The sequence below is a fragment of the Gouania willdenowi genome, chromosome 20, assembly GCF_900634775.1.
Source record: "Gouania willdenowi chromosome 20, fGouWil2.1, whole genome shotgun sequence".
Classification (NCBI taxonomy): domain Eukaryota; kingdom Metazoa; phylum Chordata; class Actinopteri; order Blenniiformes; family Gobiesocidae; genus Gouania; species Gouania willdenowi.
In genome coordinates this window covers 24,085,275-24,098,950 of record NC_041063.1, presented here as the reverse complement: position 1 = coordinate 24,098,950, position 13,676 = coordinate 24,085,275, and the positions used below count along the sequence as shown (strand labels likewise).

At 36.4% G+C, this 13,676-nt stretch overlaps 1 protein-coding gene across 2 annotated transcripts in view; it reads right to left on the bottom strand.

Annotated features, from left to right (window-relative positions):
* The window catches only part of LOC114454443 (myosin-16-like), a 153,674-nt gene extending 140,400 nt beyond the window's left edge, over window positions 1–13,274 (bottom strand). For both annotated transcript variants that reach the window (XM_028434917.1, XM_028434918.1), the window contains exons 1-2: window positions 13,221–13,274; window positions 6,231–6,342 (exon numbers count right to left, since the gene is read on the bottom strand). In XM_028434917.1, coding sequence (XP_028290718.1) covers window positions 6,231–6,342; window positions 13,221–13,267 — 159 coding nt within the window. In that variant the 5' untranslated portion in view covers window positions 13,268–13,274. The remainder of the gene's footprint in view (window positions 1–6,230; window positions 6,343–13,220) is intronic.
* Between the last annotated feature and the right edge of the window lie 402 nt (window positions 13,275–13,676).

Sequence of the window (13,676 nt, the reverse complement as noted above, 5' to 3'; positions counted from 1 at the left end):
AAAAAAAAAAAAAATCTTAATGGATTTTGACCAATTTTAACCAAATATAGACATTACACCAAAGGTGGAAAACTTTTATCATAGCCGGGCCACAAAAAAGGGATTTTCTGATCTGAGAGCCACATTATCAATATTCAACATTAACATTTAAAATAGACTAATGTGAGACAATTTTGCGTTGTCATTTCATGTGTTTTTAGTGTAATTTATTGTTTTTTGTTGTTTTGTGTGATATGAGCCAATTTGTGTATTTTTGTCATCCTTTTGGAGACATTTCTATGTGAATTCGTTTTCTGTGTTTTTGTAATTTCATAATTTTTCTCTCATTTGTTTTTTTTTGTTGTTGCCATTGTGTGTTTTTGAAGTCATTTTGTGTATTTATGTTGTCGAGTGTATATTTCTGTAACTTTGTATTACATTCGTGCGCGCGCACACACACTGGTGGTACGCACACAAACAAACACTGGCGCGCATGCACACACAAACACTTGTGATACGTTTGCACACAAACTTGTGGTGCGCGTGCACACATACACTGGTAGCACACACACAAACACTCGTGATGCGTTTGCACACAAACACTCGTGGTGTGCACGCAAGACTGTAGTCCAAATAACCTCAAACACGCCAATAACCAAGAAAGAATGAAAGAACCTCTTCCGTGGAGGTAATATTTCATACTGTTTTGTTTGTCTGTTAGAAGGATTACGTTAAAAACCTTAATGGATTTTGACCTTAATTTTTAACCAAATATAGACATTACACCTAAGGTGAAAATCTTATCACAGCCGGGCCACAAAAAAGGGATTTTCTGATCTGAGGGCCACATTATCAATATTCAACATTAACATTTAAAATAAAGACTAATGTGAGCTTTATTACAAGGAAGAACAATAAGTTTATGTTGTCATTTCATGTGTTTTTGGTGTAATTTATGGCTTTTTTCTAATTTTTCTGTTCTTTTTGTGAAATTTTTTTGTCTTCTAATTTTGCACTTTCTGTCGTTTTATACGTGTTTTTGAAGTCATTTAGCATATTTTCCTCTCCTTTTGTTTGTTTTTTGTTGTTTTGTGTAATATGAGCCAATTTGTGTTTTTTGTCGTCCTTTTGGAGACATTTCTTTGTGAATTTGTTTTCTGTGTTTTTGTAATTTTGTAATTTTTCTCATTTGTTATTTTTTGTTGTTGCCATCGTGAATTTTTTTAAGTCATTTGTGTATATTTCTGTAATTTTGTATTACACTCGTGATACGCGTGCACACAAACACTCGTGGTATGCGTGCACACAAACACTCGTGGCGCGCGTGCACACAAACACTCGTGATACGCGTGCACACAAACACTCGTGGCGCGCGTGCACACAAACACTCGTGGCGCGCGTACACACAAACACTCGTGATACGCGTGCGCACAAACACTTGTGGCGCGCGTGCGCACAAACACTTGTGGCGCGCGTGCGCACAAACACTTGTGGCGCGCATGCGCACAAACACTCGTGGCGCGCGTGCGCACAAACACTCGTGGTGCACACACACAAACACTCGTAGTGCACACACACACAAACACTTGTGGGGCGTGTGCACACAAACACTCGTGGCGTGCACACACAAACACTCGTGGCGCGCATGCACACAAACACTCGTGGCGCGCGTGCACACAAACACTCGTGGCGCGCGTGCACACAAACACTCGTGGCGCGCGTGCACACAAACACTCGTGGCGCGCACACAAACACTCATGGTGCGCACACAAACACTCGTGGTACGCGTGTGGGTTCATTTGTATTACTTTTTTGTACTGTTAAATGTTGGAAAAGCAGAGAACAATGGTCAGCAACAGTAGAAATAAGGAAAACTGACCCATGTATTATCAATTAACCAGTAGATTACATACGTTTTAACCTGAAAACATATTATTCTACAATTGAATAACATAGATAATAAATAAAAGAGACTCTTTATACTGCCTTTATGTTAATCTTTTACTCTATTTCAAGCAATACATCCTTCTACTTTATTAACTGCAACAATACTTTGACATTTTTAGCTACTTTGTCAATGTATTATGAAGCATGTGAAGGACGGCTTTACATTTATATCTCTAGAAGATTATATATGATGCCTTTTCTGCATGTATGCACATTTTTCCATCTAATTATCAACTGTAAAACTTGCCCTGAAGCCATCTACTATAACTCAAAGTAGAAAAACATGACAAGCATTCACTTTGACTCCTACCACCATCACCGACTGTTATGAATTCATAAGAAATAAAAAAAGAAAAGAAAAAAAAAAACAGAAAAAGTCATCAACCTTTAATTTGTTGCATCTGCATCGTTGTCAGTGATGTCAACCCGGCAGCAAATCTTGCCGCTTTAATCCCTGGGCTCCCCACTGAGCCTAAGTGATTCATGTCTACTGTTTAATTGTAATTCAACAGGATGACATCAGTCGTTGTATTAATCAGAGAAACTGAAAGAAGTCATTAAAAAAGAAAAACCTCAAACTTTAGCTCAGAAAACTTCTGTACAAATTCTCATTAAAACCTCAATGCTTAAGAAAGCTGTGGTAAATACGCTAATGACCATGATTGCATGGTGTGTGTGTGTGTGTGTAACCTGAACTGATCAGTAGGAAAAACAGACTTTATGTTGAGTTGTGTTTTAAACTGGAGTCATGCAGAGGCAGCAAAACTCATGGATGCCAGTGAAAAACTGTCAGAAATCATGCAAATATTGTTTTTACGATAGCAGAAAAAGTCAATAAACAAACATGTCTGCAATCCACACGCAAAAATGTACACAACTTATACGCCGAAATGAAAGAGCTATCTCAGGTTCAACTTCTGTGCAGAAAGGCAATTTGTAATATAGATTTCCTCTGTAGGCCACCATAGTGTACCATTTACCATTTTAGACCCTTTGATTTTCTCCCCTGCTGTATAATTCATTTCCCTGCTGATCAATACGAGAGATCGGACCTAATGAAGGAGTTCACACAGCTGATGACATCACACTGATGTTTAAACACCGTTTGAAGTCATTGAGATGCAAACAGTGTGGGCGTGTAAAGCAGAGATGGGTTTGTCTGATCCGTATGTCACGTTATCAACATTTTTTGTAATTTTGAATATTTTACTTTCATTTGGGGCATCATTTTGTTATGACAGTGTGCCTTTTTTAATGTCATTTTTGTGCGTTTTTGTTGTCCTATATTTTGTGTTTTGTCGTCATTTTGTGTATTTCTCTTGTTGTTTTGGTTTTTTGGGTTCGTTTCCGTGTTTTTAGGTAAGTTTTTGTCTCATTTTATTGTCATTCTGCATATTTTACATTCATTTTGTGAATTATTTTGTTATTATTGATCATTTTGAGTATTTTTGTTGTCATTTTGTGGGTTTGGATTACACTTTGTTGTTCTATATTTTGTTGTTTTGTGTGTTTTTGCTGTCATTTGGTATATTTCTGTTTTGTTTTTGTTATTTTTAGTGTATTTTACTTTCATTATATGCATTTTTCTCATATTTGTATGTTTTTTTTGTTATTTTGTGTGTTTTTGATTTATTTTAGTGCATTTCTGTTGCCCTATATTTTGAGTTTTGTCATCATTCTGTGTATTTCTCTGGTCATTTTGAGTTTTGGGGTTCATTTCTGTATGTTTTTGTGTGTATTTTGTTTTCATTTGGTGTATTTTACACTTGTTTGGTGTATTTTTCTGCCATTTTGATTAGTTTTGGAGTCAATCTGTGCATTAACTTTTTGGAACTGCAAAAAAAAAAAACAATCAGGCCGGGGGCCAAGATTGTCAGCATACGATAAAACTTACCCATAATGTTACAAACTCACTTCTAAAGCTCACAGCAGGTGTTAAACTCATTTTAATCTGACCAACAGAAGGATTTTGCTTGAGGTAAACTCCAGGTCGAATACTGATTTAAGTAAACACTCATGCAACAATTGCAACGTCTACTTCATCCCAGACATGTTTGACAAACCAGTGAAAAACTCACTATATCTCACAACAATATTTGATCATGGTTGGCAAGGATGGCAGGTCTCATTCGTGCAGCAAAGGCTGAGATGAAAGAACTTTCAATAGTCGTGAAATAGCTGAAGAAGAAAAAAAAAAAGTCTGGCTGAGCAACGGCTTGGTTTCTGTCTGACCAATCAGACGGCCCCGAGTCGCCGTCTCACCAGGCCCTGCAGCATCCACGGTTGTTAAACCCCAGTGCACCCAGCACAGCCATGCAGGTAAAGTGGGTTGCATTATTCAAAAGGAATGAGACAAAAAAAAAGTGAAGTATGAGAAAGTGGGCGACTATGAAAAAAAAAAACAAGGAAGGGAAAAGTAACAAAAGTGAAATATCTCAACAAAAAATAAAAAAGAAAAGCAAAATCCAGATCTGAATGAACCCTTGCAGAAGAAAAAAGACTGATTTCAAAGTTTGCCAGTTGTAAATGAACATCACTTCCGCGCACTAGCTTTACCCTTAATTATCCATTCTGCCTTTGTACTGTGGCGGCTCAGCTCTGACAAGCGTTTCTCCCCTGAGAGTCCTCCCTTAGCTCCCAGCCTCAACATTAGGGAATATACGCGAATATTACACCCAGGAATTAATGCTCCAAATCACCTTGCTAGGTTTAGGTCCCGCATTCACCCCCTCCCTGTCTTGGACAAGATAATCCAGGCTCTAGCGCCGGATATACGCCACTAATCATCAAAAAGGTAAAGGAGAGAAGGTAGAATGGAAGGTAAGGAAGACCTTTGAGGGTTTAAAGAGTACAAGCCTAAGTAGGAGGGAGATTATATTTATTCATATTTTCTGTGTCATTTTTTGTGTTTTATGGGGGTCATTTTTCAGTATTTCTGTTGTCATTTTGTTTATTTTACTTTCATTATGTGTATTTCTCTGGTCATTTTGGGTTTTTGGGGTTCATTTATGTGCGTTTTTTGGTCATTTGTGTGTATTTTGTTTTCATTTTGTGTTTTACTCATTTTTATGTACTTTTGCATATTTTGTGAATTTATTTGTTATGATTATGTGTTTCTATGTAATATTTGTTTGTTTTGTTGTTTTGTGTGTTTTTGATTCATTTAAATGTGTTTTTGTTGCCCTATATTTTGTGTTGTGTCATCATTCTGTGTATTTCTCTGGTCATTTTTGTTTTTTGAGTTGATTTCTGTGTATTTTTAGGTTATTTGTGTGTATTTTGTTTTTATTTTGTGTATTTTACTGTTATTTGGTGTATTATTTTGTTATTATGACTTTGTGTGTGTTTCTCATGTCATTTTGTGTGTTTTTGTTGTTGTTTAGTGGCTTTGGAGTCGTTTTCGTTGTCCTATATTTTGTTTTTTTTGTGCTTTACTCTCATTTTTTTTTTCTGTTGTCTTTTAGTGTTTTAGGTACATAATATTTGAGTATTTCTGTTTAGTTAGTTCTTTATAAGTATTTTTTCCCTCATTTGTATCATTTTTTTTGTTTATTTGTGTGTTTTGGATTCATTTTAGTGCATTTTTGTTGCCCCATATTTTGTGTTTTGTCGTCATTCTGTGTATTTCTCTGGTCATTTTGGGTTTTTGGGTTCATTTTTGTGTGTTTTTAGGCAAATTTGTGTACTATTGTTGTCGTTGAGCATGTTTTATTTGCATTTGGTTTAATATTTTGTTTTATTAGGACTTTGTGTCTGTGCGTTAATGTCATTTTGTGTATTTCTGTTGTCTTTTTGTGTTTTAGGGGGCTCATATTTGTGTGTTTTTTAAGGTAATAATTGGAGGTAGGTATTTTTGTTTTCATTTTGTGTATTTTACTTTCATAATATGCAGCGGATATACGTCACTAATCATCAAAAAGGTAAAGGAGAGGAGGTAGAATGAAAGGTAAGAAAGACCTTTGAGGATTTAAAATGTATGAGACCAAGCAGGAGGGAGATTATATTTATTCATATTTGTGTGTGTGTGTGTGTGTGTGTGTGTGTGTGTGTGTGTGTGTGTGTGTGTGTGTGTGTAGTGTGTATAGTTCAGTAAACCTGGCTCAAGTTCTTTGACCCACAGCGTCAGCAAGAAAAATCAATGCAATGACTGGCAAAAGGATTAGATAATTACATTTAAATAATACAGAGTGGTCATTTTGGTTTAGCCTTTCTGTAATTACAGGCGATATCTTAACATGTGCTCTAATAATATGCTGACGCAAGCCATTTTTAATGAATACTGCCAAGTGCTCGTATGTATTTACCCGAAGCTGTGCATCTTGTTTCTCACGCTCGGCCTTTAGTTTGTGATCAACAGCCAAAGATAGATCTCTCCTGAGCTCCGTCACCTCCTTCTCCAGAGTGACGGCCATTAACCTGCACAAAAACACACAGAATAACTCATCTTACCACCTTATTCCTGGAGATGCTACACGAAACCCTCTTCATGAGTGGTAAATCAACAACAAAGCCTTTTTCTTCTAAAATAACTCACTATTATGATTGCTATTTTAACCCTCCTATTATCATCAAATATTACTAACACATTTTGCCATTGGGGTCAATCTGACCCCAGGGATATTTGCCTCCAGAAAATGAATGTAAGGTCAAACATGGGTCGCAAACAGCTAAGTTGTGTGCAATAAGTGTTTAGCAAATGGAAAAAATACCATCATAGTAATGAATTGCTTAATTGTACTCATCAAATTAGGAAAAGTCATGAAATATGAAGCAAAATAAATAGTTAACTATTATTTTTTTAATGATAAACATTGAATGGGGAGTTACTAACACATTTTATCCTTGAGGTTAATCTGACCCCAAGGTAATTTTCTTCATTAAATAACACTGTGACAATCCAAATTTTTCTCAATTGGGGTGCACATTCATGACTCTTAGCCATAATGATTCATTGTTGAACATTGTTATCTTCTTATTTTTAGCTCTTTTTTGCTTTGCTTTACACAGCTAAAACAGCTTGGGGTCAAATTGACCCCTGATGAACACTAATATATAAAAAATATAATAACTGTGTTCTTAATCAACTGTATCCAAAACATTAGGAAAAGCGATGAAATATGAAGCAAAAACCTAAAAAAAGGGAACTATTATTGTTATTATAAACCTTGAATGGGGTCAAATTGACCCCAAGGATAATAGGAGGATTAACCCTCTTATTATCTCTCCTATTCTATTATCCCTCTTATATCCTTCCTATTCTAATATCCCTCCTACTAACCTCAAATATTACTTATACATTGTACCTTTGGGGTCAGATTGCTTCCAGAAAGTGATTTCCAGAAAATTGTTGATTAAGTTTTTGTGTCAGGCACTATTTATTTATTGAATACATAAATAACTCCTTGATAATGAAAAAATTAATAGTTGATACTTTTACTTGATCATTTGTTGCTAATTAATTGAACCCATCAAATTAGGAACAGTCGAAATGTGAAGCAATTAAAAAAAGTAAAATAAAGTCAACTATTACTATTTTTTTAAGTATAAACATTGAATGGGGTCAAATTGACCCCAAGGATGACAGGAAGATTAAACAAATGTGATCGTGTTCAACTATTATTCACACAGGAAGTAGCGCGTATAAACAGGAAGCAGCAGCAACAGGAAGAGAACAAAATAAACACACGTTTCTCAGACGTATTTTACAAACTTAGAGATTAAATTCAACTTCTGCGTTAGTGTGTGTGTGTGTGTGTGTGGGGGGGGGTAGGCTGAGCTAAGGGAATGTGAAGGGGGGATCAATACGAAAGGGTCTATTCCTGCCACGCAACAGTGCGACTGTGTGTACGTGAGTCAGTTTTTGTGTCGACGAGCGCGTGCACGTACACATGCGCACGTGACGGCTGCTCAAGCCGCAGCAGGAATCGATACGATAAATGATTACCATTTCCACAAACCTCCCTCCACAGCCACGCTTGGGCCACTCTTGAGCAGCAAACATCCTCAGCGACACACACACACACACACGCACACACACGCACACACACCTAAATGATAAACCCTCACTTATGACCCATACCTCTAAAATCTAATCAAAAAAAAATTTAAATTGAAGGAGAAGGTTTAATTTATCATAATTCAACATTTTTTTATTTATCTTTTTTATTTTGATATATGAATGAATCAATGAAAACTATAAATGAGCTTAAACAATAAAATAGTGTTTATTGTTTTCATCACTGAGTGCTAACAATGTGCAATATGATTAAAGAATATTAAAATTGTTTTTAAAAGTCTTTGAAATGTACTTTTTGGAAGATCTATTTCTTAAAAAAAACGCAATATTTTTCACCATATTCCTTTAATTGCCGTTTAAAAATGAACCTACTTTACAGTTTTAGAGCCTGTGTTCCACCATCTTGAAATCACATGATTGATGACATCACACGGCCCCACTGCCTGTAAACATCCCATTGTTTTCTATTGGAGTGAAACATTCAGCCTGTTTTTTAGATCATTTAGCAGCTTTTTTGGTCAAAATGCCACATTTTGTTGCTTTCATTTGCTCTAAATAATCAGGAAAAGTTAAAGTTGCTGATGTAAACCTCTTTTGTTTACCGCACGAGAATAAAAACAGGAAAAAAAAAAAAAAAGAAAAAAAAAACAGTGATCAGGGGGGCGACAGTTCCAAGTCAAGTCAAGTTTATTTATAATAGCACCTTTCATGTACAAGACAATTCTAAAGTGCTTTACACAAAAACAACACATCACCATACAAAGAAAAACCAAAACATGTAAAACAATATCAATCACCAATGGACTTGGTAAATGGACTTGATTTTATATAGCGCTTTATCACCACACTGAAGCAGTCTCAAAGCGCTTTACATATCAGCTCATTTACCCAATCACTCTCACATTCACACACCAGTGGGACAGGACTGCCATGCAACGTGCTAGTCGACCACTGGGAGCAACTTAGGGTTCAGTGTCTTGCCCAAGGACACTTCAACACATAGTCAGGTACTGGGATCGAACCCCCAACCTCTCGATCAGAAGACAACCCACGACCACCTGAGCCACGGCCGCCCTTTTAGGTGGCAGTCCTAACCTCAGCCACCAGAGCGTGTCAGCGCACTGTTTAAAGGGAAGTGAAGGTCTTTTGGGAGAGCTCTTCTTCTCTGTTTCATTGTCTACTACCAAACCGCAGAGTTGCAACTGTTGCCCCCTGCAGTCACAGATTTTTCGACTTTTTTTTTTCTCGTGCGGTAAACAAAAGAGGTTTACATCAACATCTTTAACTTTTACTGATTATTTAAAGCAACCAAAAGCTGCATACATTGACATTTCATCCAAAAAAAGCTGGTAAATGATCTAAAAATCAGGCTGAATGTTTCACTCCAATAGAAAACAATGGGATGTTTACAGGCAGTGGGGCCTTGTGATGTCATCAATCATGTGATTTCAAGATGGTGGAAAGCAGGCTCTAAAAAAGTAAACCTGTCTTGTTTTTTAAATGGCAATTAAATGAATATGGTGCATAATAATGCATTTTGTTAGACATAGATCTAATAAGTACATTTCAAAGATTTTAGGCCAAACTTGTAAAAACACTGGATGATTCCTTTAAGGTGCAACATGTAAATGTTTAATCCATTTTAATCTCTCCTTTGAAATTCAAATTGACCAAATTACGACGTTTGATTTCCTGAATGTACAACTATTACATTTGTTTGTGATAACGAAATAGATGGGGAACAAACTATTTTAGTGTCTACACTAAAATTGAGTTCCAGTAAGGTGGTAAAATAAAAGCTGGAGCAGCTAGCAGAGAGAGAGAATAAAGAGGAAAGATAAAAAGCTGATAGATTGTTCCTCAGAGGGAACTCAGGATGAACAGAGTGGGGAAGAGAGAGAAAGAAAGGAAGCAGGGGAGGCATCCTGTAGAGAAAGGAGGGGATTTCCCACAGCACAGATGGAAACCATTAACATGGTGGTGTTGCTTAAAAACCTTTCATGTCTTTTGCAGTTATTAGATAATACTGGGTTAACAGTAAACAGCAGAGTCCTGCATGTGGATGTAATATGCCGACACGCCAATTGTTTTACCATCCCGAGCCTGAGATTAGGGTGAACGTAATAAAATGTAATAATTCAGAAAGTAACCCATAAAGCCTCTGAACTAAGTTTTAAATTGTCGGTTGACGATGAAAACGCTCCAATGAAAAAAAAAAACAAAAAAAACCCTCCCTGAGTCGGAGGCGGTCACGGTGAGGTCACGACCACAGCTATGAGTGCACAGCTGCACACAAACACACACAAATACACACTCCACTGATGACATCAGCACTGCTCCGACACACAAGGGGTCAACCGTAGAGGTGGAACGATTCGTTTTACGATTTGAATCGCAATTTGTTGTTGCCGATTTGATTCAAGGACAATTTTTGGTTAATTTAGAACGATTTGATCCAAAATGATTCAGCATTTTTCCAGCCAAAATAAAAATGTAACCAGTGAGACTGAAGTAAAAACCTGAATACTGTACAGTCCAGTTATTATGGACATAAACACATAAGTAAACAACATTTAAAGGCAAAAGTATTCACATTTTATTTGAGTAAAGTCCAGCTCAGGCTGTATGATTTTAGCTCAAAACAAAATCCAGATTTTTTTACTTTGAAAACTCGATTTCCGATTTTTTTTTTCCCCTTTAAAACAAAAAGAACACTGGATTTAATTATTGAAAGTATTTCATTTTAATTAAAAAAAGTGAAAACTAATTTCCGTATTGGGAATAAAGAGCAACTGCAAAGCTTTAATAAAGAATGTTAAATCCCCCGTGGAATAAAATAACAACTTGCCCAACCAAAAATTAATCCCTTGGGATTTTTAAAAAGAGAAACTTGCTTTAGAAAAAAAAATGACATAAAATTTACATTTAAAAAGAAGAGGTTCTAGCAGGTGCACTTCAAAAGTATTTGAAACCTGTTTTTAGACAGTTTTTAAAGGGACCATGTCCTTAGCGCACGCCAAATCCACTTTCTGATTTTGACTTTTTAAAAATCACCTTAAATAAAAAATGAAAAAAAAAAAAAAATCCAATTTCAATTTTTTATCAATTAATCATGCAGCTTTAAGTTCAACCTACACTTCAGTTTTCAATAAAAATACATATTAGAATTACCTGACACTTGTGTTTGTTTTTTCAATAAAAAACAAAAAAACAAAACAATATTAAATATAGATATAAAAATACAATATAAAAATACAATATAAATACAAATTAATATAAATCTGTTCAGGTTAAATGAGCCGTGGTTGAACCTGATATTTGTCCTTTTAACATGATGATTATCATCTAGCTTCTGCAGAGCTAACGCTAACGCTACATGTTAGCCACAGCTGCAGTGAAGATTTTAGATTGATTTATGTCATCTGGAAGGCCAAACTTGCCGAGGACAGATCAATGTAGTTGGATGGTAGGAATATGAATCGATTCATCAATCTAATGCAGTGTTTCTCAAATGGGGGTACGTGTAACCCCATTTGGGGGTACGCAATGGTACTACAGGGGGTACTTGAGAGAGAGTGGAAAATTAACAAATAAAGTGTCATTTTTGGTCCCACCCCAGGAGTGAGATGACTGGAAATGATACAAACTATACAAATAAATCTATTCAGGAGTCACTAAATCTATGTTTTCAACCATGGGGTCAGGACCCCATGTGGGGTCGAATGAAATTTCTGAAAAATTAAAAGTAGATTTTTGAACTTTTTTGATTATTATTCTTTTTTTTTTAATTAAAACAGCACACAATCTTAAACAACTGTATGTCTATATTTTCACTTTGTGAAATATATAAATCTACAGTAGTTCAACTAAAATGCAGTAAAAATAAATAAATATCAGAGCTCAAACATCATCAAAAACTAATTCTAAAAAAAAAAAAAAATGTCTATGGGGTCTCCAGAAATTCTTGATATCAAAATGGGGTCACGATCCAAAAAAAGGTTGTGAACCACTGCACTAAATACTTGTTTATCACGGGGGTTACGTTCTAAAAATAACCTGCAATAGGCTAAATCCATGAAGCTTTATTTTTTACTATTATTATACATGTTTTAAGGCTGTAAAACCTCTCACCACACACTTTATACACTTTTCTCAGACAGGAATTAAAATGTCTCTCTTGTTTAAACACTCAAAGGTCAAACCTTCGTAGATTTTAAAACATAAGCCTGTTTTCACAAACATACAGCATTTTGGAGTCACACTGTTAGTGATCAGACATTGATTCAGAGTCTTTGTTGATGATGACGTCAGGCCGTCAACACAGACACTGGTCTGTTCACCCATTCAACCATAGAGTAGAAGCTGTGTGTGACCACCTGGAGCTTTATAACCAGGACAGGACTAGGAAGGATTAGGTGTGGAGGAGAATCAGCGAGGAGGTGGAAGTAGCAGGTAAAAATTCTCTCTGTAGCACTGAGCTAGCATAGCATTAGCCGCTAATCATACCGGCTTTTTTCACTGGTGGTTTATGTTTATGAGAGGAGAAAAAGGAGCACAGCTCCTCGCTTCAGCAGGAGCGAGTTGGATGTGTCACTGGTGGGTGAACGCAGCATTAGCCAATCAGGACGCAGAGCACAATGCGCGTTCATGCGCTGTACAAAAATGCATCCAAAAGTGCACTGTAAAAAAAAAATTAAAATCCGCGAAACAGAGGCCGCGATAGGTGAACCGCGATATAGCAATGGACTACTGTATTTACAAAATTAGATTCTTTAAAATGTGTTTTATCACTCATTCATTCCATTATCATAGTCGTTTTTAAATAGTTATCTTAGAAAAATGTTGTTGTCGGGGGAAAAAAAAGTGGGTACAGCCAAAAAAGTTTGAGAACCACTGCTCTACTCTAACGGATGTAGGGGTTTGACCTCTGACCCCTGCGCCCTAATATCTGCTTCTTTCTTTCCTCCCGTGTCATCGTTCTGTTGGAATAATCCAGGAACAGACATGAGCTGATAGGAACGTTTTCAGTGAGAAATATTAGCGAAAACACATGAAAGTTTGGGCTTTTTTTGTCGCTTTTACAGACTCGTTTCAACCGTGTTCGCCTCCAGAGTTTATAGCAGCTCTGTTCAACACATGTTCAGTTAAGAAGCCTACTGTACGCCGCACCTAAGACTGTCTAAGTGTTTTTGATTAGGACGTTTACACAGGGGACGATGGGGAATGGAAGAAGAGAGGAAAACTCTCTCTCTCTCTCTCTCTCTGTGTCTGTTCTTACCTGACTCTCTCCTCTGCTCGCTCTCCTTCTTTCAGGCATCTCTCCATCCGCTGCACCTCCTCTGTATGATCAGCCAACTCCTCCACTGAGCAGCAGCAGCAGAAGGAGGAAGAAGAAAAGTGTCAGATAAAGAGCAACAGTTTCCTATAAACATAGATAAATATAGATAGAATAGACAGGAGAAGAGTTTAAAACCATCGCCTTTGATGTGGATCTGAATATGATTTTCAAACTTGTTTAAAGAATCAAGCATGTAGTGTTCATTTTAATCTCTTACAGATTTCTGTAAGACATTTAGTCGACTACATCTGTAACAGAGGTAGTTGTTTTTATCGGAAAGAGATTTAGTCAACTAAATCTCTGACAGACAGTCGACTAAATCATTTACAGACATAGTCGACTAAATATTTGACAGTCGACAAAATCTCTTACAGTTTTACAGACATAGTCGACTAA